The 27,208-nt window shown below is 40.9% G+C and overlaps 2 protein-coding genes across 13 annotated transcripts in view; one reads left to right on the top strand and one right to left on the bottom strand.

The window, feature by feature from the left end:
- Positions 1 to 2,449, top strand: part of vav2 (vav 2 guanine nucleotide exchange factor) — a 184,376-nt gene extending 181,927 nt beyond the window's left edge. For all 12 annotated transcript variants that reach the window (XM_055040552.1, XM_055040562.1, XM_055040561.1 and 9 more), the window contains one exon: positions 681 to 2,449. In XM_055040552.1, coding sequence (XP_054896527.1) covers positions 681 to 728 — 48 coding nt within the window. In that variant the 3' untranslated portion in view covers positions 729 to 2,449. The remainder of the gene's footprint in view (positions 1 to 680) is intronic.
- Positions 2,450 to 2,946: 497 nt separating this feature from the next.
- On the bottom strand, positions 2,947 to 24,524 carry LOC129366665 (coxsackievirus and adenovirus receptor homolog). The gene is made up of 7 exons (XM_055040636.1): positions 24,410 to 24,524; positions 22,721 to 22,896; positions 20,742 to 20,946; positions 18,630 to 18,782; positions 12,223 to 12,336; positions 9,383 to 9,524; positions 2,947 to 3,234 (listed from the first exon to the last, which is right to left on the bottom strand). The coding sequence occupies exons 1-7, from the start codon at positions 24,522 to 24,524 to the stop codon at positions 3,033 to 3,035; spliced, it is 1,107 nt and encodes a 368-aa protein (XP_054896611.1). The 3' UTR covers positions 2,947 to 3,032.
- Between the last annotated feature and the right edge of the window lie 2,684 nt (positions 24,525 to 27,208).

The raw sequence follows: 27,208 nt of genomic DNA, 5'->3' as shown, positions 1-27,208 counted from the left end.
AAACAGTATCACAGCGTAGCTTTAGACTCTAAAAGGAAAATCCTCAGGAGAGCCATGAATACATCCTGAGAAAATCATCGCTCTCTTATCCCAGACTAGATGACATTTTCAGAATACGCCACAAGCAGCAGACTGAGAGCTGAAACTTGTCATCAGCTCCTCTGCCATCTGGCAGGTGCTGCAGGGTCTTCACAGCCCACACCTCAGAGCTGAAAAACTGCTTCGTTTTTCAGGTTTTTTTTCCCCCTGACACTGAACTCAACTTATAATCACATCCCACTTCTTCTGTCACCACCTTCATCATCATCATGCTCTCGGTATCGGGCTGTTAACGGCCTATTTTTACACCTGCGCTACCTGTGGAACGTTTAATTTCTCTTATATGTGCTGCAAGGGCGAATGTGCAGGACATTTTATCTGTACAAAAGAAATTATGCCCTCTAGTTTATTTTTTTATCATTTTTTATTGCTGTGTTTTGTTTTGTTTTTTAACAATAACTCTCTTGGTTCTTTGAGCTCAAGGTCTGGTTTCTCTTCTAGAAAACTTAAAATAGATAGTAGTTCTGTTTTAAGCAGGATACTGATTCAAAAATGTGTGTTCACACAGCAGGCAAATGCGGCCCAAATTCAGGGGAATGAATGAACTCGGTTAACACGGCTGCTCTGTGTCCCGTTTCCAGATCGGATGGTTTCCCTCCACCTACGTGGATGAAGAGGGAGTGCAGTGAACGCTCCACTCGCCAGTTTCCCTTTGAATCGGGAACCAAGTTCTATCTGCTGTCCTCAGAGGAAATGACTCACTCTCTCCAGGAAATAAAAAAAAAAGAGCAACATGCCTTTTGCTGGAAACGACTTTTTCTGCAAGAATTTTGACTCGGTTCCTTCATTTCCCCGCCCTCTATTATGCATCAGCTTTTTTTTTTGTTTTGCAAGGTGTTTAAGTTCTATACATGGAAGGAGAAAAAAAAAGAACTGCGACGCCGTGTGTCCGCCTCCGTGTGCTCAGCAGAGAATTTACTATAAGGAGGACGCAGCAGCAACTTATTGTCCATAGCTTTATTTTGCAAAAAGAAAAACGCTCCTCTTTGTTGCCAGGTCTGTGCCAGGTGACTTAATTGTACAGTATAGATAATTTATTGAATAGAGATTATTATCAGTACTAGTGATTATTGTAGGGACGGCTGGTTTGAGCAGGGAGTCGGATCAGATGAACTAAAATAAGGAGAGGGGGGAAAAAAAGCGAAGCGGTGTTTTTATGTCGAGAGATTTTTTTTGCCTTAGTTGTCATGGTGATGCCTTGTGGGCTGACACCATTGGATGGAATCGACTTCTCCGTGTATGCATGTGCCCACACACACACACCCACACACACACACTCATGTACATGGACATTAAATACAAATGTACAGTACGGTGCCTTGAGAAAAAAAAAACGGTTCGTCCACAAGCACAGGACTTTACTGAAGGAGCTGCAACTTTAAACGTCAACTCCACACCAGATGGACTCACACAAGCAGCTTGTTTGGTGGGGATTTTAGCCAACGACATGCACAGTTCACATCTGTGGCGGCGTCACAGTCCTGTGGGACGCAAAAAAGGGAAGAAAGACGCTCAAACCCAACGTCACGCTTTTTAAACCTGTACGCGTCGCTCCGTCGTTTCCTGCACAGAATCACAAGTTGTTATTGAATCCAGAGGCGAAGCAGCAGCTAAATCCAGCCATGCTTTGAGTTTTCTATCTTGCCTTAATTGTTTTTTTTTTTGTTTGTTTTAAGTGGTTCATTAACTTCACTCCGACCAACATGTTCATGTGACGAATTCATTTTCTCTCCAGTTCGCCTAAAAGGAAAAACTGGGACAGTTGATGTGCTTCGTGTTTTATTTTGGTCCCAGTCGATCCCGGTGCTAAAATCACCTCACAATCAGTTAGTGTTGCTTTTCTCTGTATTTCTCTTCAAACTACAGATTTTTTTTTTTATTATTGCACCTTTATTTGAATCAATTCTTTAGAGTTTCCACAATTATTTTTTGCCGACCTCTACAGTGAGAGCCACAGTTTTTGCAGCAAAAGGTCTATAGAAACGTCTCAGTTCCTGCGATTTCTGAGGGTTGGAATGCAAACAGGAAGCCCGCCAGCTCCAACCGGATCAAGACTCTGGAAACGTCTGAGTGCAAAAATACAAACAGAGCTGCTGTGTTTGGAGAAAACCAGGAAGAGTTGGTGGAGGCGGCTGGTGGTCAGGGCTGTGGTCGGGGTTTTATTTGTTGTTTTTTTTTTTGGTTTCGTTTTTTATAAGGTGGACAAAAACCCATTGCATGTGACTGTTGATATGTTGACTCCTGTCAGTTCATCCCAGAAAAATGAAACACCTGATTGTGTAAATGTTTTTGAATGGTTGAGTATTTCCAAATGAGGTCTATTATGAAATAAATATCTCTTTTGATTTAATGTGTGAATTCATTTGTTTTCCTCTCACAAAAATAACATTTACTTCAATAATTTCATTAAGACATTTATGTTCATTTCTTTTATATGGATGCATTGCACACATACTTATATATTGCTTATTTCTATTTAAAAATTTGGATGTCCATGTGCTACACCGTCCTCAGAAGGCTACATTTTCTCTTGTTGCTAATATAGTATTTTCCAACTATTTTCCTCCTTCCACTAAACTTTCCTTTCATATATTTTGATGCTTATCAGCTTGTAAACTGTGTGGTTTCATAATTTCAAGTGGGAACTCCTCATATGATGCTGCAGGCCTCAATGTTCCTGTACTTTTAAAAATTATATCTTATATTCAAATTTTCTAAGAAACTGAATTTGGGTTTTTCTATTATCTGTAAGTCATTGTCGTCAAAATTACCAGAAATAAATGCTTGAAGGAACCTCTGCATATATATACTTTAGACTTTTTTTTTAAGTATCAAAATTGTGTTTATTGCTACTTTTGAAAATCTTGACCTGCATGTGCTTTTAACTTCTCTATGTATTTGTTTCCTGTCCAAACTGCCCTGCAGTGTCCAGGTTAAAGTCCTCCCGCGTCGTATCGGTGCTTGCCGTCGTCTCCAGCCGCTGCATGTTGCGCCGCTGTTCGTCCTTGCCTGTAGCTGGAGGGGTTGTGTGTGAGATAGCCGACACGGTTCTGATCCGCCCAGCTGTAAGCGGTCTGCGGGGTCAGACCGGTGTGCCGGCTCACCGGGCGGCTGTCAGGTGGCCCCACGTCCTCCCTGTCAAACATCACAAAAGGAGAAGAAGAAGAAGAAGAAAGAAGTGACACTGAAGTATTTTGAGGAGACAGAAACAAAAGAAAGCAGCTGCTTCCAACTGAACGTCAAATAAAAGATCTTTAAGTCTCAGAACACTGAAGCACCAAACCCACTGGTTTGAGAATCATTTCATGCGTTTTCCTTTAGAGATGCTGAGATCATCATCCATTTCCCTTTCCTGCTCGTTCTTTAAGGTCCAGCTTTTTCTCATAAAGATGACTGACACAAACGTGAAGCTTTAAGGATAAAAACATTCAGGACAAAACTTTAAATCCAATGGTTCTGTGCTTTTCTGTGTTTCTTTGAACCCACCGATGGAGCCGCTGCCATTTATTTTGTGCCCTAATTCAGTTACTGTCTATGTATTTCAATTTGGTTTCTGTCAAGAGAAAGCAGTTCTGACCCAATAACTCCTGGGACAAAGTTATTGTTGGAACCGTTGTTTCCTTTTTCTTTTTTTTCCCCCAAATTTTATCACCTGATAAACTCAATTTAACTATGTTGTATGGCAATAACGATTGTGATTGTGATATGTTGGAATAAAATAGATTGAGCAGAACTAAATTTGCTCCAAATCGGATTCTAGTTAAGAATTGGAGCTTTTTGCCCGTTTCATTCCCTTAGTTTCTAAGATTTCTCCTCTGCTCAAGCGTAATATTAACTCTGGTTACTTTTAGCAGATATTTTCCAATTGCATACAGTTATGGTGCAAGTAGTGACTTGGATTTATTTTGTACCTTTCAGTCAAAAACAACACCACCAACGACTGATTTTTGTCCTATTTTCTCTTGTAATCCAGTTCTTGGGAGTAAAACCTTTTTTGATGAATTGAGATGGAAAATTCTTCCCCCAGGTGGTTTTTTTTTTTCTGGAAGTGCTATTTGGGGTTCTTTGTGTATCAAGAAATAATTCAGAGCCTGCAAACAAAATTCACAAAATTAAATCTTATGGTTCACGCCGCAGTATTTCCATTTTTATTCGTTCTGCTGGTGAAGTTATTTTAGTCGATGTGTTCTGTTCACTAAGCATGCAGGCAACATTAACAAAAAACATTTTTATTTTGGCTCCTTATTTGCAGAAAGTAGATTTGATATATTTTGTTTTGCATTTCAAATAATAATACATCTAAAAATCAACCAACAAGTCATTTAAATCCACTAAACAGAGTCACAGAAGCTAATTGGCTGCAGTTTTAATTTTCCACATCAGGTTTTGAATTCATAAAGCTGAATAAAGTGTCTTTCAGCTCATTGTTTTGCCTCTCCAGCCCCGGTGTTTGCTCAGTTAACCTTCTCTTATCTTTGTCGCAGTGGAAAACATCATTTTGTTCTGCTCAGTTTAAAAATATAAAACCAATCTCTTCCTGACTTCATCAAAAAAAAAAAAAAAACTATGACTTTATATGTACTTTCAATAAATAATAAAAAAAAAAAATTAGGCCTTTGAAATAAAAATAACAGAAAATATTGAACACAAACATCAAACACTGGTTGAAATGCATCGACTCTGAAAATGAATGTGAAATTCATGACAATGAGCTTTTGTGATTCTGTGATCACACTTCAACTCGAACACGTCTATCGTCTTGTTGCGGCTGCGACGTGTAGCTGATAGCTGCCCTCGTCTGCATGGTTACAACACTGGCTTTTAATAGGTGTAAGCTCAAGCCTCGCTCGTATGAACTTGAAAGAAAGAAAGAAAGTTTAATTTTTTTTATTTTTTTTTTGCTGCTGCTGCTGCTTTTGACGACTAACTGCTGGAATTAGTGCTGTGAAAGTTTCACGTGTCGCTGACTCGTCTCACTTTCATGAAACTTTCCTGTAACCCCAGGCTTTTCTCTGCGATGCTCTTTTATTGTGAGGAGAACTGAACTTCTTCTACATGGGCAAGTCCACACTAGCACTGCCAAGGACAGCATCTTCCTGTGTGCAACGCTGTCCTCCCACACCGACGGGCCTCACATTTCAGTGTCTACTTTGAAAGCCTGTGGGGTTTTTGTTGTTGTTGTTGTTGTTGTGTGCAGTGCAGCAGGTTTTAGGAGACGGTGTTTATTTACAAAAGGAGAAACCCTTCCAGAGATGTCAAACGTAGGGTCAGTTATAGATGGTCCCCTCTGAGCAGCCGTGCTTTTCATTGTCGTGCATTTCTATTTTTGTGGCGTTTCAGAGCAGCAGGGAACCCCTCGGGAAAGAAAACGCCGATATTTGAACGCAATCTTCTCTTGAAAACTGTCTGTAACTAAATTAATCATCTTATTTAATGCCTCGCTCTGGTGGAAATCCGTAAAGACATGCTGAAAACGGCGGCAGTCTTCACTCGAGCAATGTTAATTACAAATTGATTCGAACTTAAATAACTAATTTCACCTCAGTTTGGCTCTTATTTACCATGTGACATTTATTTGTGCTCTTCTGTGCAAACAAACCTAATGGACCAAAGAAAAACTCAGTTTTGAGGACAAGCATGCAAAAACTCAGAGTAATAAGTTCAAAATGGCAGCAAATTGCATTTTATTAAAAGTTAAATGGGATATTTGGGTTAATAACACAAAGGTCTTTCCAGAATAAAATCTATTACAGGATAGGGCTGTGAAATAGGCCAAGTAAAACCAGAGTTGTGCTAAAATAAGTAAACCATATTTTTCCGAATGTCAGAGAAATGTAACGTAAAAAATGCAAAATTAGATTCCTTTGTTTTTGGAAATCTCAAATCTTCAATAAGTAACAATGGGCTGTATTTTGTTGCTAAGAACCAAAGTAAAGATGTGCAAGTCACCGGTAAAGAGAAGCAGAACTTTGAGTTCTATGTCAAATCCACATAAATTCAATGACAGAAACTCATTTTCTCACTGCATGTTTGATTCATTTTATCCTGGCAGTTTTGTTTTTGGACTGTGGGAGGAATCCAGATTATCCAGAAAGAATCCACAAGTAGAAAGTAGAAGAAACGATTTGAATCCAGGTTCTAAGATCACCTTCCACCTCTGACAATTAATATAAAACAACTAGAATGGAAGCATTTTTAATTTTGTCACTTTTTTTTAAGTTAAAAGCTGATGACAAATCAATATAATGCCTTGAAATTGGGCCTCTGTCTCTTTAAGAATCTCTTATTCTTTCCAAGGCTTTCAGCATGACATCACAACAACGTTCCTCTAGAATGTTTTCTAGTTTTTCCACTGAAATGTAGTTTGAATGACAAACTCAGTGATTGTTTGCTAATAGCTGCTGCCACTAGTCTGGAGGAGCAATGTGGAAAAGTTGCAGAGGAGAGTTGATGGAACTTCAGCTTGGAAACAGCATTTCTAAAGAGAAGTTTCCTGGAAAAACCTGCAACTCCAGGTATGTTGCTGATAAAGAAATAACATTATAGCATCTTGTAAAGCTCATAAAAGTGGATTTTATGTTCTCCCACTTTAAATTAATAAAAAATTACATTGTTTTAAATTATAGTTTACAATAAAAATTCCAGGAAGTGTAACTTAGCAACCGCAAACTTTTTTTTCCCTTGTGGGAAAAAGATAAATAAATAAACTGGAAAACGAAGCACAGCGTTTCAAGGAAGACAGATCTGTGTTGAACTGAATGCTCACCAACTGTCGGCCATAATCCACCGCAAGAAAAACTGTGACAAACAAGTCTGGAAGATTTATTTGACTGCTGCTTTTCACATCTCTTCCAGGAACGTCGACAATATTTGAGGATGCAATAAGTCGGGTTTTATCGAGGGGGATTACCCGAAGGAATTATGTTTACCGAAAACTGAATGAACGCTCACTCAGACTATTGTGCAAATAAAACCGACGATAAGAATTTAATGGAAGCAAACTTGCATGATTATGCCATTTCAAGGCTTCCACCAGCACACTATGTTTGCTTTAGTAGATCAATAATGTATGTTTTGAGGGGGGTGGGGGGAATAAATCTGATAACTTCTGTTGGCAAGGCTGAAAGTCGCTTTAAGCTCTTTATAATGAACAAAACGGTCAACATTGGCTGGATGTTGCTGTTTAAAACACTCTTGAGTTTTTCTACCTTCGAGCTGCTGGAACAAAACTCTCCACAGAGAAACTGGCTTTACATTTCAGGAGGTGCAGATGAACATTTAGCCGTTTGACCACAAGGAGAAGAAACGCGATAAGGATTGTTGTGGATGCGTCATGCTGTGGGCCAGAGAAAGCAAGCTTGTGGAAAAACCTTGAATCGCTTGAACATTTGAGAAATGTGCTCAAAAACTAAGTCAAGGCCATGAAACACTACCAGTTAGACTTCTCAAAAATGTCATGCCAGGATGTTGTTGTCAATAAAAGCAACAATGTGGTAAATGTCTAGCTGAGATTAGAAATCAAATAAATAATCTAGAGTTGCAAAGGACTCAACCGCAGCCAAAGGTTCATCCACAAATGTACAGCGAGTCTCAAACCCAGTCGTAATGCAGGAAGTAACAGAGTCTAATAAAGAGTTTTGAGTCAGAGAGAACATTTCAAACACTCGATCAGACATTTTTAGTGTCTGAAACACAGACAGCTGTGGAGGCGTACCCGGAGGAAGAGGAGCAGTCGGGGCGTTTGTACAAATCTGCTGCTAAGCTCCCAATTAGTAATCAGCACCTGGGAACGTCCTCTTATTGCTCTCTGGGGGAATTTGGATGTCTCTCTCAACTCTTGTTCCAAAGTTTAAAAGAACAGTACGCCGCAAGTGTCAGGCAGAAACTCGCGGGGGGAATGTGACGGCGCCAAAGCATCCGACCGCTTTCCCACTCAGACAGAAAATCTGCATTTAGGCAACACAATTAACTGAGACGCTGAAATGGAATTACATTATCTGCAGACCAGTGAAACTTTAGCAGATACAGTGTTGACAAAAGGTTTCCCACCTTTTGTCATGTTGCAGCAATAATCTTTAACGTGATTTAATGCGATAGACTAACTTAATGTAGTGCAGATTTATAGGATATTGGCCGTCTCAAGTTTTCTGGAGCTTCTAAAGTGTCAATTCTGTGTTTAGTCAGCTAATGTCAGATGGTGTTATTTTGTGAGTATGTCAAAAATCTCTGGGTACATTTGGTATATATAGACCAGGAGATTATTTACAGAGGAATAGCTCGCTATATGTGACTTGCCTTCTGGTTTAGTTTGGTTGGTTCACTTGGTTTTAGTGAGATCTGGATAACCAATAATCAGACATGTGTGCAATTTATTTTTATACACCAATTCATGATCTGATGCCTAATTACATCAACCTGTTTTTTTTGGCGTTTTTTGCATCAGCTTCCATTTTGCCGTCGTTCCAGTTACTACGGCCTCATCACAAACTGAATATTGTGGTTTAGATGGTGTTGGCGTAAAGCCAATCGAATCTCGTGTGTACTTGGTGTGATCCGGCTTGCACCATGACTGTTGGTTTAAAAAAATGGGGAAAGAGCAGCGCAGGATCTGCAAATGGAGACGAATCTGATGGCAGCCGACCAGGAAACAACCAGTTAAAGCCAAACCTGTAACATTTCCTGCTCTGTATCAACTTTGATCGATCTTTAAATCCACTCTGACCAACTTCCTTATTCTTTGCATAGATAAGGATCTCAATAGCACCAGGGAAATGGTTGGTTTAGGGTGGTGTGTTGTGCTACCAGAACTCATTATTGAGCTTTATTCACTGTTGATCATTTGCCTGAATTGAGGAAGGGTTGGTTTTTCTGTGCTTTAAGATTCTGTCTACTGAACTACGTTAGCGCTTTGGTCACACAAAGGCTGAAGTTTTTGCAAAATTGTTTTCAGAAAAACTGTGAAAGAGTGTGCAGACAGTGAATAGAACTAAACTTCTTGTTTTCGTCGAGGAAACTGCTTGTTTACGATTTACTCATCCCTCCTGCATGACGAATTGCCCGTTAATTTCTTTCAGAGCTGCTTTATTTCTGAGTGTTTCAGTTTTTTCTGATGTTTTTATTCAACATTTTTTTGGTTCTGATTTGAAATTTTACTTAACCTCGACTTCACAAAGCTTCTTCAGTTTTAAATGGAAAGGAGGACGAGGGAGGGTACGTGGAGTTCTTGCAGACGTTTTAGTTATCGACTCTCTCAACTCCTCGAGCGCAAGCTGCCAGGATTTACCTGATCTCATTGGAGAACTCCTTATCATGGCGGCGTCTGTCTCTTAGCTTCCAGTACAGGACCCCAGCAAACACCAGAAAGATGTAGATGAGGAGAAGCGAGCCCACAACGTTCCCCCCGATCACTGCAGATCTGTTGGGATCTGCAAAACCAGCAGGGGAAACAGATTTATTTTATTAGTCTGCTTTTACGCTGCATTTGTTGCTGATGTTGCAGGCTGTGAAATTCATTTCTAGGCAATAGAAGCTCTCTTCCCCCGATCTTTTTCTCTCTCTCTCGTCTAATCAAAGCAGCATTTCGACGGCGATGAAACGGATGTTTGAGGTGATTTTGTGGTGCAACTGTTTGGAATGAGCTACGTTCTGGAATCTTGCACCTTTATCTCCACCTCGGTCATTCTTGCTTCCTAAGAAATCTCGGGCCCACAGCCAAATTGGGTCTGCTGATGTTTGTTGCTTCTCTTCGCAGCTGCACAGCTGGAGGTCCGCTGCAGCAGCTGAACCTCGGCAAAGTAAATGTAACACAGAAACTACACAGCTCTGGGTGAGATGCATAAAATACATATTCACCTTTCTAGCTTTTAATGATTTATCTAAACATTTCTTTGAATCTAAGGATATAGTTTGCGTATTTAAAAGGCTGGACTTCATCTAAAACCTGAAGTAGCCTGATAACAGTAGGTCAAATCTTTTTTTTTTTTTCACAAAATGGGGAAAAACATGTTTTTCACCATTTGAATTTAATTTCTCTCATGAGATTAAGAAAGTAATAAATTAATCAGAATATCACATGACAGAGCAATTCAATAAACGAGTATAATTTTGAAAAGTCTTTCAGCATCTTTATCTCTAATGAAACTTATACACAGATGAACGATGAAAACCTTCATTTTTGTTTATTGTTATAATTTTCCACTTACAGTGAAAGAAAACATGACACTGAAAATTAGAATATCACAGCAGACCGAAAGAAAACTGTTTCAAAAAGCAAAAATTTGGGGTTATTGAAGAGTATGTTACCTGCTTGAAGCTTAATTTCAAAACGTCGACCAATGAGCCACATCAGGATGTATATTATTATTGTTTACTGAATACAACGGCATATTTATTTCGTAAGATTTGCTAACAAATGATGACAATTTAAACCTCTGGTGTTGATTCTATTCCTATCTTTTAAAACAGCGTTATATCTATTTTAATCTGGACTGTACAGATATGTATGGACTTATTGAAAACAGCAGTTTATTTATTTCAAAGGTGAAGGTTGTTCTATTTGACCTATCGAGAGGAAATGCGGCTTTTGTCCACACATCATTTCAGAACTGTTTATTAAAAACAACACCCTGATTCACAAAGTGTGAAACTGAAAAGAAAAATGTCTCTTTAAACGATCTGTCCGTGTTTAGCAGATATTTAAAGAAAAAAAAATACTTTTAGACTCCAGCGGCCTTTTTTGAACAGGGAGTAAACAGGAAATGGTGCAGAGAAAAGGGAAGACATGCAGCTTCGCTGCAGCCGCTGCAGCCACTCAGTGCTGCATCTTCAGTGATTATATGTTAATCGTTTTCTCCCCTCAGATCTGCACAACAAAATATAATCAATAATTCAGACACTTTGGAAAATTGATAACTACCCAAAACTCAGGATGGCAGAGTTTTCCTGTTTGCAAACTCTGCCATCCTGAAAGTAAAAGTCTAAACTGTTAGTGTCCAGCATGTGTGGGGTCTGCAAATATGTTAGCTGCCCTTTTCCTATCTACACAGACTTAAATGTTCATTACAGTCTTGTGCTGCTCTGTTTTGTGGATGAGTGTACTGGTTCAGAGGAACAGAAAGTGATTCACAGCAGCCACGGTGTTCGTATGGATGAGTGTCCCCTGGAAGTCCGCCATCATCTCCACTGTCTTGACCAGTTTAGCTGATGTGCTTCCATGAATACAGCTCACAAAAAAACATCTTCACCCCAGTTTGTGTGAGATGTTCCCATAGCGTGAAGAGAAACGACGATCAGAAGAGAGACAGAGGGGGAAAAAAAAGAGAAACGTTATGCGGCAAACTCATTCTATAATGTCCTGGTGATTATCCTGAAACCCCTTGGCGGCGTTCCTGAGCCGCAGGGCCGGAACCTCTGGTCTGGAACTGAAGCCTGCGCTTGAATTGAAAATGAATTATTCACCGCCTGGAGCCAAAAATCTGAGCGCCGAGTCAAGGAGCCAAGGACTCGACAAGATGTCAGTGTCATAAGCTCGCTCCACGATTCAGGAGGCAGGAGACTGAGATTCCAAAACAATGTGGGTTTTTTCACTGGAGTGTAAATATAAAAGATGATTTTTCTTTGAAATATCAGGCTGAATCACTGAGCGTACCTACTTGAGCTCTCAGCCCCTGCATTCATCCCCAAAGAGACACAGCCATGCTTTGTATCTCAGTCAGAGCTCTTTCTGTGTATTAATAGACTTATTGAACTCCCTCATATACAGTCTTGTTATTTGCTGTAGTTTAAATTGAGGCTTTCCTTTTTTTTTCTGCTGCTACCTTTCCCTGCAGAAGATGGCAGATAAACAACAGGAAGCAGGCTCATTTCTGCTTTACGCTTCAGCGACTTTGTGACTCAGCAGCAAAAAGACACTGACATGAGAACATTACATAAATACAGTTATTTCTAGAAATTAAAAGCAACCTCTTCCTGCCGTCATTAAGAGTGACGCACTCGTGTCCCCCGAGCGGAAACGCTACAAAACAGGAGCCTTAAATCAAAAAGAGGCCCCGCATGATTTTATGTGGGGCTCATCCACCTCTGTGTGTGTGTGTGTGAGAGAGTGTGTGTGTGTTTTCCTCTTACGCTTGTTGGCTCTCAGGCTGATCCTGCAGCGTTCGGTTCCAACAGCATTGTTCACCTCACAAAGGTAGATCCCTGCAAAGCTCTGTGTGTGGTTGCTGATTCTCAGCTCCCCGTCTGCAACGCACATCGAAAACATCAACACTTCCCTGTAAGCTGCTCAGATTGGTACCAATTGAAATTTTCTGCACCCTCCACCTGATGAAAAATCTTTTTTATGTGGCATGAGCGCTCAGACAAACACTGAGCCCTTTATATTGAGCCCTTTGTTGTAATTCCTTAATCTGGATTATTTCATTGAATCTCTAGCTGCATGTTTCGTCCAGTCTCTTATAGCCACCTAAAGGTTTTCTCTTCCAATTCAAAAGTGTCATCTAAGGATTTTTCTTAGACGTTAAAGTTACATCCATCAGAATATCGGTATTTCATTTGTGACAAAAAGTGCAGAAAATTCAGGCTTCTTACAAAATTCTTACAAATTTTGTACAAAATAGCATTCTTCAATATAGGCTCTTCTTATATTGAAGAGCCGTTAGGCTCTTCAATATAAGGCAAATCTGTGAAGTCAATAATGGGATTTATTCACAAGTAACAGAGTAAAGGGGGGCAAATACTGCCACACCTTTCAGGTAATTTAATTTCTACAGTGGCTCCTTCGGGTATTTGGAATTCATAGATTTGTTTATTGGGAAACATAACTCTGAATCATTTATAAGAAATTCATCAATTTGTGAATTTATTTAATAAAACATAAAATATTATCAAGGACAAAAAAAACAGGTTTTGAAGCTAACATGGCTATACGCTAAAATGCTAGCACTGTTGGCTGGCGTTTGTAAAGCAGCCAATCCAGGAAATGTGACGTATTTTCCTGGAAGCTGATTGGCTGTGCCCTCCCTCCTCCCCCAGCTAACAAAAATAAACCGTCAAAGTGAGCTTATGAGGTGGCGCTAACACAGTTTGTGCATTGCTATGTCTCGACCTATCACAAAAAAAAAACTCAACAAAATACACATTCTATGATCCTGGCGACAAATATTAGGAAAAGACTCGAGGGGGGTGAATACTTTTGCAAGCCGCTGTCTGTAGTTTGTGGTAAACAAGGTGAAGAACAATTCGCTAAACCTGTGATGAGGAGAAAATGCCAATGAAAAATGCAGCCAATGCACCAAAGACCACAAAAAAAACATTGCACGCTCATCTCAGGAGTGCAAATCATTACTTCTTCATTTTTCTCCTGGATGAGTCATCATGTCAATAATGTGTAAAAACCACAGTAAATCCCTTTTAGAGAGTTAATAGGCAGCTATTGTGGAGTCAGGAAGACAATGGGTTCATCGATTTTGTGCACAGAGGATCCAATAACACAGTGCTTCCTTTTCCAAACAGACACGCACACACACACATGCACACACGCACACCCCTACACACACATACACGCACACACATCCCCTCCATGGCTGCCACCTTATCGTGGTGGGGGGGTTTTGCGTGTCCCAGTGATCCTAGGAGTTCTGCTGCCCATGCAGACGGTTCTAGGTGAGGGACCAGACCAAGTGCAGCCCAAAGATCCCTTATGATGATACGACCGTTGGAAACAGGGGTTGTTCTCTCCGTACATGAGGTCCCACCCTGGAGCCACACTGGCCTGGGGCTGGGGCACGCTGGGGAGCCCCTGGTGGCCGGTGGTGGTATGACAATAAAAACCCTTGAATCCCTGAACTATATCAACAATATGTGCACCAATACATACACTTAGCATTCCACAGATAAATGCTTTTAATCTGGTTAAGAATAATAATTGTACTGTCAATAAATGAGGCCTAATCGATGTTCTTAGTGACCAGAGGAACAATAAGGCCTTAATCAGCCCAGAGGTTCAAACTGATGAAACATGAGGATGGAGGCTCTCTATTAAAACATTCCTCACCATCTTCCATGTTCTTTCAGCAAACAGTTGAGACAGAGCTGGTTTTGGTTCCACCACTATTGACCTGCTGCTTTAGCCGCCATTGAAAGTTTTCTTAAAAGTCTGTCAGTCTGCAGATCATGTGACCAAACTAGAAAAAACACTGGAAATATAGATTACAGCATTCTTTGTTTTAACTGGCAGCCATCTTGGTAGGCGGTTGCTATGACAACAATAAACAAGCCACAACAATACCAGAACATTACAAACTTTGTTTACGTCTATTTATGATACGTTTTCTTTCCCACTCTCGTTTTCTATCTGGCCCCAAATGGAAATGAGTCGAATGTTCCTGATATACGGGATAAAAACAATGAATCAGGAATTATTCTTGTTTTCAAGGTAAAGAATAAACAGGAGGATAATTGGTGGTGGAATGATGTCACTCCACCAGCAAAGGGAGATTCTGTGATGTCACAGCTGATGCCATCAGTGATGTCATCAAGTGGAGAATTGTATGTGACACAATTCTGCAAACTGGTCATTGCTTGCAATACCCCTGACTTGTTCAGACGCTCGCAAAGCTCTTTAAGGAAGTTTTCCAAACGACGATTTTAGCGAAAGCATTAGGAGAAAAAATGTCTCATCGTTCACCGAGATTCAACTTTGAACTGATTGGACCCCACGGGAGAAGGGGAGCCCAGCAGAACCACCAAGGCGGGTTCCCTCCTGTGCAGCCCAATGCCTCCCACGGGGAGATCGGAAGGCTGAGCTCCCCCCAGGAGATGGAGAGTGCTGGAAGGTACGAAGACCACCAGCGACTGCCCACCTGGAGGCAGAGCTGGAGCGAGAGAGAGAAAAGAGTAAGGGCCTCCAGGAAGAAATGGAGGCACTTCAGACTTCGTACGAGGAGCTGAGCTCCAAGTACGAAGCTGAAGTTGCTCTGGTGAGGCTGGAGGCCCAAACACAGAAGGATTATGAAGAGGGAATCAAAAACCTGAAAGCAGAGAAGGATGAGATCATCGAAAACCTGTCAAGAAACATCAACATCATGCAAAAGAGGGAGAAACAGATCCTAAATGAACTTGATCAGGTTTTCTATTCATTTGAGGAGCTGAAACGCAGATATGAGACGGACATCATCTATTTTCAGCAACAGATTGAGTCGTACTCGCAGAGGAAAGAGCAAAAGGAAACCACTCTTTCTAACAGAGAGAAGAAAGGAAAACTTCTGCAGGAAAAAAACTTTTCTGCCCTGCAACAGCAAGTTGCAAAACTGCAGCAGCAAATCACAGAGGAGAGGAAAAGTCATCAAGAGAAGTCAGAGGAGGACCTGGCCATTCTCCATAACATCAGAGCCGAGAACGCCGTCCTCCTGGAAGAGACCAGACAAGAGATGAACATCCTGCAGGAGAAGGTCAGCAGCTCCCAGGATGACTTGCAGAAGGCTGACGGGTTGTACAAAGAGCTCCTCTGCCGGTACGAGACGGACATCATCCATCTGCAGCAGCAGAATGAGTCGTACCGGCAGAGGATAAAGCAACAGACAATAGCCCTTGGTAACAGAGAGCAGCTTCTCCAGGAACGAACGTTTTGTGCCCTAAAACAGCAAGTTAGAAAACTGCAGCAGCAGATCAGACAGGACAGAGAAAGTCATCAACAGAAATCCGAGGAGGACGAGGCGACGCTCGACACCATCAGAGCCGAGAACGCCGTCCTCCTCGAAAAGAGCAGACAAGAGGTTAAGATCCTGCAGGAGAAGGTCAGCAGCTCCCAGGATGACTTGCAGAAGGCTGACGGTAGGTACAAAGATCTCAGCTGCAGATACGAGACGGACATCACTGCTTTGATAGAACTAACGGAGCAGTACCAACAGCAGGTGACTTGTCTGCAAAATGACTTGGAGAGAGCCAGCCTGGATCTGTCTGGCTCTTTCCAAGTCATTTCTGACCTGCTGAGGCAAGACAAAGATCGTTCCCAAGAGAAGGAGGTAAGTTCTCTAATCCATCTCGACCTGGTCCAAGTTTTCAGCCAAGAGGATTCTTCAGAGGAGGCGCTTTCTGGAGGACCTTGTTCCACGGACCAAGAATCCACGGAGGAGATCCCTGGCGAAACTGGCATGGAAGAGTTGGATCATCCACACATTGACACCATGCAGGAGGGTGAGAAGAAAAAGTCAAAATTTTCAATTTGGAAAAAATTTCGTAACACTCTGAGACTGAAGAAGTGAAAGAAAACAAAAGAGTGAAAACATTTAGAGAAGGAACAAGACATGCAAGAGAGACTGAGGACTGGAATCAGACGCAGGAAGGTTGTAGCGTCTGCGTTCGGGGCGCCATGCGACGCTCCGACAGCAGGACGTTTACAGCAGCTACGTTTTTCCCCCAAATTCGATCCCTTCCCCACCCAATTGAAAAAACGTGGGCAGCACGGTGGCGCAGCGGTTAGCGCTGCGTCTTCACAGTTACCCTCTGTGTGGAGTTTGCATGGTCTCCCCGTGTTTGCGTGGGTTTTCCCGGGCGCTCCGGTTCCCCCCACATCTCCTAAAACATGCAGGTCAGGTCAGTTGGTCGCTGCAAATCGCCCCCAAAAGAAATTCCCAACACATTTTACTGTGTTTTATTGCTAAACTTGTCAAAATTAGGTTTTATTTAGGACGTGACTGAAAGGTTTGTTTGTCAACCTGCGTTTGATTCCCAGTCCTGGGGAATCTGCTGCATGTCTTTCCCTTCTCTCTTCTCCCAATTTCCAAATAATTGGGAGGAGCCTAAAAAACTTAATTAGAGCCTAAAAACTTAATTAGACCCTAAAAAACTGAAACATTGACTTTATCCACAAATGGACTCAAAAAAAATCAACTTTCTTTCTCTCTCTCCCACAAAATTAACAGATTACTTAACGCACACACACCCTCACAAGCATAACCAAGCCTTCCCCAACCAAATTGAAAAAACGTGGGCAGCACGGTGGCGCAGCGGTTAGCGCTGCGTCTTCACAGAGACCCTCTGTGTGGAGTTTGCATGGTCTCCCCGTGTTTGCGTGGGTTTTCCCCGGGCGCTCCGGTTCCCCCCATCTCCTAAAACATGCAGGTCAGGTCAGTTGGTCGCTGCAAATCGCCCCCAAAAAGAAACTTCCTTAACACACACACACACACACCCCCACACACCCACACACACACACATCCCCTCCATGGCTGCCACCTTATCGTGGTGGGGGGGTTTGCGTGTCCCAGTGATCCTAGGAGTTCTGCTGCCCAGTGCAGACGGTTCTAGGTGAGGGACCAGACCAAGTGCAGCCCAAAGATCCCTTATGATGATACGACCGTTGGAAACAGGGGTTGTTCTCTCCGTACATGAGGTCCCACCCTGGAGCCACACTGGCCTGGGGCTGGGGCACGCTGGGGAGCCCCTGGTGGCCGGTGGTGGTATGACAATAAAAACCCTTGAATCCCTGAACTATATCAACAATATGTGCACCAAGCAATACATACACTTAGCATTCCATAGATAAATGCTTTTAATCTGGTTAAGAATAATAATTGTACTGTCAATAAATGAGGCCTAATCGATGTTCTTAGTGACCAGAGGAACAATAAGGCCTTAATCAGCCCAGAGGTTCAAACTGATGAAACATGAGGATGGAGGCTCTCTATTAAAACATTCCTCACCATCTTCCATGTTCTTTCAGCAAACAGTTGAGACAGAGCTGGTTTTGGTTCCACCACTATTGACCTGCTGCTTTAGTCGCCAATGAAAGTTTTCTTAAAAGTCTGTCAGTCTGCAGATCATGTGACCAAACCAGAAAAAACACTGGAAATATAGAGTACAGCGTTCTTTGTTTGAACTGGCAGCCATCTTGATAGGCGGTTGCTATGACAACAATAAACATTTGTTTAGGACGTGACTGAAAGGTTTTGTTTGTCAACCTGCGTTTGATTCCCAGTCCTGGGGAATCTGCTGCATGTCTTTCCCTTCTCTCTTCTCCCAATTTCCAAATAACGGCCACAAGAGCCTAAAAAACTTAATTAGAGCCTAAAAAACTGAAACATTGACTTTATCCACAAATGGACCCAAAAAAATCAACTTTCTTTCTCTCTCTCCCACAAAATTAACAGATTACTTAACACACACACACACCCTCACAAGCATAACGAAGCCTTCCCCACCAAAATGAAAAAAACGTGGGCAGCACGGTGGCGCAGCGGTTAGCGCTGCGTCTTCACAGAGACCCTCTGTGTGGAGTTTGCATGGTCTCCCCGTGTTTGCGTGGGTTTTCCCCGGGCGCTCCGGTTCCCCCCACATCTCCTAAAACATGCAGGTCAGGTCAGTTGGTCGCTGCAAATCGCCCCCAAAAAGAAACTTACTTAACACACACACACACACACACACACACACCCACACACCCACGCACACCCACACACACACACACACACACACACACACACACACAGGCATGTTGTAATGTGCAGTAACAAGATGACCTCAACAGAGGTCAGACTTACCCTGTGTGGCAGCAGCAGGCATGAGGTCTTTGCTTTCTCTCCGCCACTTGTATGTTAGGGGAGTGGATCCTTCAGAGGACTCGCAGTGCAGAGAAACGGCTTCACCGACAAGCTCCCCTCCTTCCAGCCAGCAGCGAGGTACAGATGGTTTTACTGCAATCACAAAACCATCGGGGTATTTCCTGCATCGCCATTTCTGTCACGTTTATTTTATTTACAGCAGGGTGAGCTGAAGTGTTGGATAAGAAGGGGAAAGACTGAGAAAGAGAGTAAATAAGCAAAACCCTTTGAAATATTCTCAATGAACTAAATAGTGCCTTCTAACAAAGAAAAGAGAAACACATCCAAAAAATTAAAAAGACTAATTTCAGTTTGATTAAATTAAAATCAGATGAACGAGTCCTAATTTTAGAAAATAATGCCAAGCAGCTTAAAATAATTAAATTCTAATAAAATCTAGCATCAGTTTCTAAAAAAAACAATCTAAATTGGTAGAAAAGTGAAGCGAGTCGTTCCCTCGCAGCTTTCCTTTCATCGCCGTCTCTTTGAAACTGCTAGCTGCTTATGCAAGTTATCAACAAAGAGCTTTCTTCAGATTGTAAACCTTTCATTACAAGTTGGATTTTAAAGGTCAGAATGAGCGAAGGCGATGACTGCAATGTTAGTACAACTATAGAAAACATTTCCTGACAATAGCTGCTCTCATCCAAGGTCACTTCAAAGCCGCTTCATCCCATAATGATTGTGTCCCTGAGTCTTAAAATATAAATATTTTTATGATTTTTTCTGTGTCTTACTGTCATAATTTGTCAAAACAGTGCTGAAAAGATTTTAAACCTATGAAATGCCCATTTGTCACATTTTGTGTGGATGGAAAAAGGCAATGTCAATATAAAATTGTTTTGCACACTTACTCTGATGACGTTTGCGATTAATTTTTAGTTACTATTAAAGTTTCACAATTAAATTAACATAACCTTATTAGGTATCGCTTTATTTAGGTTATTTTAACGATACAAAATGTTGAGACAAAACACCCAAAGAGGAAATACTAGCAAATTAAGTTTGGATGATTTTTAAAAAGATTTTTTCATCGTCATGCATGCAGAAGGAACTACAGCTGTGAACTGCAAAGTAAGTTAACATTAGTGGTGATTTGTCAGCTTGTTACCAGCTTATCAGATTCATTGCAACATTAAATGGAATGATCTGCTAAGACTTGGTAAGATTTCAGCCTGCAAAAATTGGCAATTAATATAAAAATATATTCATGCAGCAAATACTGGGACCAAAAAAGAACTTTCCTAACTTTATCATGCAGTGTGACATAAAGGAATATTATTAACTTATAGTAAGATCACTTACAGCAGAATGAGAGCGAAGAACAATAAAAATCTGATTTTCAGAATAATGATGAGCTCCTGCTCATCCTGCATGTTAACCTGCCTGTTCACTGTGTATCACTTTCACTTCATTAGGCAGATGAACTTCTGTTGGTCCATCACATAAACTCCCAGAAAAACACGCTCAAGTCTGTGTCTGTGAGGCGACTGTTGTGAAAACGTTGAAAGCCCTTGAACATACAAGGCTTTGTATTTTTAGCCTGGCTGCCAGTCGAGGTTCTTCTGGTTCTGGTCTGCTTTGCATCCCCAGAACCAGAACCAAACGAGGAGAAGCAGCATTCTGCGTCTATGCACCACAAATTTGGAACAAACTTCCAGAAAACTGTAAAACAGCTGAAACACTGACTTCCTTTAAATCTCGAATAAAAACGCACCTGTTTAGAGTTGGATTTGACATGAAATCTATTACAAATTTAATGATTATTGACTGAAATGGCTGCAATGGTACCTACATATTAAAAATGTTTTATTTGCATTGTTATGGCACTTGACTTAATGTAGTTTTTGATTATTGATTCTATGTTGCATAACTTTGTGTTTATTATGTAAAGCGCTTTGAAATGCCTTGCCGCTGAAATGTGCTATACAAATAAAATTTAATTGATTGATCGATTGATTGATTGGTGTGACATTTTAACGTCTCAAGCTCTTTTGTTAAGTGACTCCCATAAATAATGCAGCCAGGTGACAGATCAATGTCCAGTCTTACCCTTAACCACCAGTGACACCTTGCGGGTATCGACTCCAGGTGGCTTTTTCACTTTGCACCGGTAGGTAGAACTGTGGTTGCGTGACAGCTGAGCGATGGAAAGAGAAGCGTCGCCCTTGGAGGGATCGCTTGCAGCAAAGCTGAAGCCTTCAGTAACTCTCGGACCTCCATGGTGGTACTTGGTGCCGCTGGTGTATGACAAAAGCTGGAAAACAACATGAGAAAAACATTAAATCAAGTTAACTATCTTTAAAAACAACTGTTGATCAGAGATGTGAATCTCAGCAGAAACTAGCCAAAATTATAACTTTCTCTTTTCCAAAGCTCTCTGGGTTCATTGTTCAAGTTTCACTGCAAGCTCAGTGTGGAGTCCAGCTTCTGCACTCATGCTGGCACACGTCCAACCAGACAGCAGGGAGCAGTTTTCTCACAAAGCAGCAGCGAAACACTCAGTGTTCGCCCTGTGCCAGTCAAACAAGCTGGAGAAAAATTCAGCTAGATAAAAATACATTTTTGCTTAATTAGCTTTGAAATCGCAACACTCGTGGAAATCTGTGGGTCAGAACGCACGTCCCAAAAGGAATGCTAATGACTTTCTGTGAATTGCTGTGTTCCTTCTAATCTTTTTTAGATGTGTAAAAGGGCCCCTGTTGACTCGTGTTTTAGAAAAGCATTGCAAACTATTATTTCTCAGAAATCTGCGTTGTTGAGGTTTTTCAAAGTCACAACTAAACAAATGCTTGGAAGAAAATCTACTTGCATATTTATATGAGTCTTCTGAATAGTTGTACCCAATCAACTCATTTTATACTGAGTTTTAGAGTTCTGATCAATATTCTTTTCATATTAAACCACAACAAGCTGAATGAATTCATACATATTTTTGAATCACTGAATGACTTTTGGCCCACTCCCATTTGCAGAATTGCTTTATTGAGACTCATGAAAGGTCCATTTAAGTCATCCCAATTGAATTTAAGAAAAGACTTTGATGAAGTCACTTTGAAACCTCCTATTTTTGTCACTTAAGAGCTGGATTTAAGATGTATTTTTGATCAATCTCCTGCTGCGTGAAGAGAATGCACTTCAGCTGCAGGTCAGGAACTAGTTGATTTTCTGGCAGACAGGATAATTTATGGTTAAATCAATTACTGGAGTTGTCCAAAATGCAAAAACAGAAGGAATCGGTTCTTTTTCACAGAACTTCATTTTCAGAAGAGGGATGTTTTGGTTATTTACAGTTGGCTAAAAGCATATTTTGCTTTCAAATTTTAGAAACGTGCACAATGCAGAAAAATAAACTGACTTTACAATTCTAGTAAGCTTCAGATTTTTTTTATGCAAACTTCTAACTTAACAATGTGAAAATATTTTATTTGGGGAAATTAACATTTTTCTAGCAAAGTTATAACTATATCCGTGTTTTGTTCCCACCACCCCCCCCCCACCATAAATAATTTTTTTCTTAATTTGTCTGGAAAATTGATCGAAAATTGATCGCATTTTAAATATAACCATAGTCTGACTGCTTTTGGGTATTAAAATGAAAGTACAGCCTCCTCACATCAGGATAATCTTTTTAAAAGCAGAAACATGGCTAAATTACAAGTTTTAGGATTTGCACTCAACATTTTTTTCAAGCTGCTTGTGTTCTGATTCTCAATAGGGAGAAATCCTTTGATTTTCTAGCCAAATTTTTAAAAAAAACAAAAAAAACCTTGGATTTAGAGATACTTCCCAGAGAGAGGAAGGCAGTTTAAAAGAAAGATTATGATGGAAATACTTCTGCATGAACAAACGCATGAGGCTCATATCCAACATGTACTGACATCAAAGTGAGGAGAAGCACTTAAGGTTTTAGTGAGTTCACATTCTTTCTCAACAGAACGTAAAACCAAAGATGAATAAGAAGAAAAGACTCGTTTTCCTGAGTGTTTTGTTGCTTTCAGGACGTTTCTTTACGTTATCTTGGATCTTACCATCTGATCCTTCTTGGTAGAGTCTGGACTGATCACAGACCATTCAATGTCAATTTCTCCGGTGTCCAGCAAGCTCGTTATGTAAGTGCAACCCAAAGTCACGCTGTCGCCCTCGGCCCTCTGGATGGTCTGCGGACCTGTCGATGTCACCTTCAGCGCCTGTGTGCATCTCAGCTCTGCAAATTCAGACCATTCTTGAGATTAGCCACAATCAAACTAACATTTTAATTTACTCTTTCTACTACCAAGGGTAAATGCTGTCCTCTTTCTGATTCACTGCTTGTTTCTATGCTGCATTCAGGCTCCATTCGGTTCCCGGAAACATGGAAAACAAAAACCCCTCGGATTCAAAAGCGGCCAAACAGGATGTGCAGATGTGGTTATGAGTTTTTTCAGGGGTTGCAAATTGAAAATGTCGTCATCAAGAACATTTCAATAATAGGTTGAGTGTTCATGGAGCTTTTTGCAAAAACCCATTCTATTCATTGCATTGTATCTACCATGAGACCCTCTACAACGTTGTAATCCTCACAAACCCTTCAAGGCTTCAACTATTTCAAACCTTTCATAACAGAAAAAAAATGTTTAAAGGTTCAACACCAGAGCTGAAAAAATAAAAAACCTCTGTCTGAACCCACTCAGATGATGCAGAGGCTTAAAATCCTGAACCATTCATCTTATCAAAACAAATCTAAGTACAGATAATAGGAGAAGCTTGAATTGGGCTCCAATTTGCCCTTTGGGAGAACAGAAAATGAGACTATAATTTAGCTTTTCAGGGATTTCAAGTGTACTGTTTAGTATTTTTGTAAAATCACCCCATAATGCTTTTATTCCACTCCATACAAGTACGCTTCTGTCCTAACATGCATAAAATGGAGCAGCATTTTAAATAAAATACCAATGTTTATGTGTAGCTCGGGGGATACCAGTGAGATTAAACGTGCTGCTAAGAGCCACACTCTGAACAAAGCGAGCGCAGACTTAATTTTAGGAACAATAGGGAGTTGGAAAATCATTTCGGAAGAGAACATCGGACCTTGCTGGAGAAGCTGTGGCTGCTGTGGTGATGTTGGGCAAACTCAGATCCCCTGAGGCCCCACTTTCAGCAGAGAACAGATATGAAGGTCATCGTGATTGCTTCTTTCAGACTCAGGTGAAAATTGTTTAACTTTCTGAATTCAATTCCAATCTAACAGAGGATTACAGAAATATTCACACACTGAGTTTTGTTTTTAAACTGCAACCAATGACTTTGATATATTTTATTGGGACTTTATGTGATAGACTGAGAAAAGGTGGCACATAAATGTGAAGGGACATATGGTTTTTGCATGACTTTTTGTGACATACTCATGCAGTACTTTGATATCCAAAATTACTGCAAATTTCAGTTCGAACAATGGGAATTAAAGGACACATAATTGGAAAAGTCCAGGTCTGTGTAATGCAGCCCATATGGCTGCCAAGCAAAAATGAAATTCGTTGAAGTCACAGAGAATGACTTTGAGGAAATTCTGGCCACCATCTGTTATCACAAGAGAAGGAAGAAGTACACCGCCATGATGGTGAAGAAATAGTGCTGACTTCAACTTGGGACATTGAGTCACAAGGCAGAACATTTCCTTCAGTGAGGAAGTGGAATCTGATAACTTCAGGGCCCGTCTGTCCACCCATCCATTGTCTTACCCTCAATCCGGGAGACAAGAGTTAGCAAAAAGTCCAGATTTCCTGCTGCCCGGTGACTTGGACCAGCTCCTTTGGGAGAATCCCAAGGCTTTCCCAGGCCAGCCGAGAGACACATGGTCCCTCCAACGTATCCTTGTCTTCCACTGGCTGCTTGCATCAGCAATCTTGTTTGTTTGGTCACTACCTAAACTTTGTGACCACCAGTGAGGGTAGGAAAATGAGTTGGTAAGATTTACCTTTTAGGTCAGCCCTCACTTCATCAAAACAGGCCAGCAAAGTTACTGCATCACTCACCAAGTGCGCGCTTCACTTTTCCAGGTGAAGACAATAATCTTGGCTTTGGGGGAGCTAATATTTCATCCCGGCTGCTTCACCCTTGGCTTCTTGATGGCATGGCCCCAGGGATTGAAAGAGTCATCTGGAGGTAGCAAGCTGCAAGTGACACTATCCAGCATGCAGGAAATTGCTCCGTAAATGGTTCACTCCCTCTCTTTGGACTTACATAATAGCCCACTGCTGAAGGATGGGTTAGGGTTAAGCAAACTGGGACCCATGTTTCAAGGTGGAATTAAATCTTTCTGCTTTGGTCTCAACCAGAATTTAGATTAGCTTTAAAATCCGCCCCAACAACGTTTATTGGAAGAAACATTTAGAGGTACATTTGATGTGAATAAGCCAAACAGAACATTCATGAACAAGTAGCACCATGAAGAACAAAGATCACAGCAAAGAGAGAGAGAGTTAGGTTACTAAACAACGTCCTGAACAAAGCTCTGCTCAATCAACCCAGCACAGCAGCAAACGTACAAAGATGTGGCTGTCAACCTGAACCACTGGTGTCCACACACAGTCATCAAGGGCCGGTGATGGTTCATTAGCAGGACTCTGGAGTCTTGAGGAGGAAGTTTGACAATTTGAATCAGCTGTTGGAGCAAACGCTCATCTCCAGCTGGCAGGACACCAACCTTTGAGGACTGGAGCTGGACACCCAAGTCTTAAAGACTACAGAAGCCCCGTGAAGCAAAGATTCACATTCCAGTGCGAGGATGACCATAAACATTCAGTTTGAGCAACAATAGAAATTAGATGCTAAAATGGTCCAGTCATACAGACCTAAATCCAATCGAGAATTTGAGCAAGACTTTAAAAACAATGGTCAATGTCAACAGTAGTAATGAAGAATGGGTGATGTGTGGTCTCTGTTGTAGCATGTAAAACACGGAAAGGTTCAGGTTGTGTCAGAATTGCTGCAAGGCACTGTTAGTTTGTGTGCAAAAACATGAATTCCCATTGTCTTGCCTGTGGCGATACCTGTGCTCATGAGCACTGCAGAGCACAACAATAACCACGGCAGACAGCAAAGGTTGAAAGGTGTCCTCGGGTGAGAGCGGCTCTGTCTGCACGTAATCATCCTGTTTCAAATAGAGCAAGAAGAGCATCTCCACTTACAAATCACAACTGAAACCCATAACAAGTACAACGTGATTAAAAATAAATTATATCATAGCAACATTACCTCAAAAAAGGCCACTGCATCCGAAACGCTGTCCAAGGAGAGCAGAGGAACAAATGAAAGTGTAGTGTTACTCCAAGAAACACCTCTTTTTCTTCGTGTTCAGTAACAAAACGCCTTCTGATTGGTCCAATCATTTTAGTTTTCACCTTAGCTCAGCCAAACCTGCTATAAAATCTTGCATTTTAACCCAAATTGCATCAACATACAGTAAAACCAATAAGAAAGCATGGATCCATGTGCTTAAATGTCAGTCATTGTTCTGACAAACATGTCAGACATAAAATGCAAACAATAGTTAAAAAAATACCTCTAATATGCTGAAAATATACCTGCAAAATTCAGCTTATATCTGCCAATTCCCCACATTTGTTTACTTTTTTATGTTGAGCTCTCTTCAGACACTAATCCTGTCTTTATTTTCTCTGTTCATTTTATCAACATGGCCAGACTACTGATTTAAAAAAAACAACCTTCCCTTGGAAAGAAGAAAGAATTTGCAATCCTGTTTTTGTCTTGGATACACAATATTCCACATCGCAGTGACAAACCTGTTATTAAGTGGACGCTTTTACATAGTAAAAAGGAAAACAAAGACAAGGTCTTGGGTTGCAAAAGAAAACACAACAGATTTTTCAGGCAAAAATACAAAGCATATACAAAACAAGAGTTTCTGAAAGAGTAGATATATTAATAATAGACTGCTGGGCTTATCTCTGTGGCGCATCTACAGAAAACTCGCCTCTATAAATCTGATACTGTTGGGGATCTTTCAGAAGACACGCACAGAAAATGGATAAGAAATAGAGGATAAGGAGCTTTATCTGAACTCTGAGCTGCATGTAAAATATTGGACACTCTCTCCAGTTGTCAGCTCGTGTTTTTCACAAGCTTCTGCCGGTTTCGGAAAAACACTTATGTTTATTGCCACCTCTTTATACAGTGGGAACGTAAGCAAAATCTAAAAATGTACCGAAACCCTCGCTGACCTCACACTCCCATTCATTTTAAACATTTTTAAATAAAATGACAAAAGTCGTGGATTGGTTTGGTTGAAAGAAAGTATGTCGAAATTCCCAAAACACAAATTCTTCTCTTTAAAAGTAACAGTTTGGGCAAATTTCTTAAAAATGGGTTGTTCTATATTTTCCAGGCAAGTTGTGCCATTTTACTGAATACTCACATAACCGTGTAAGCTTCAGTTGTATGAAAATACAGAATTTATTCATAAAAACAACTTAAAATTAATTTCACTTTGCATCATTGCTTCCAAATTGGTCTCTGTC

This window comes from Poeciliopsis prolifica, unplaced genomic scaffold (assembly GCF_027474105.1).
Source record: "Poeciliopsis prolifica strain line A6 unplaced genomic scaffold, Auburn_PproV2 SCAFFOLD015, whole genome shotgun sequence".
In the NCBI taxonomy this organism is placed as follows: domain Eukaryota; kingdom Metazoa; phylum Chordata; class Actinopteri; order Cyprinodontiformes; family Poeciliidae; genus Poeciliopsis; species Poeciliopsis prolifica.
This window is presented reverse-complemented; position numbering and strand designations above follow the sequence as displayed.

Bases quoted from the DNA above. Each gene is read 5' to 3' on its own strand.
- LOC129366665 (XM_055040636.1), bottom strand. From the start codon at position 24,524: ATGTGTCTCTCGGCTGGCCTGGGAAAGCCTTGGGATTCTCCCAAAGGA. The intron at 22,897-24,409 runs GTAAGACAATGG...CTGAATTTGCAG, and splicing joins TCTTGTCTCCCGGATTGAGG to AGCTGAGATGCACACAGGCG. The intron at 3,235-9,382 runs GTAAATCCTGGC...GATGTTTGACAG, and splicing joins GAGTTCTCCAATGAGATCAG to GGAGGACGTGGGGCCACCTG.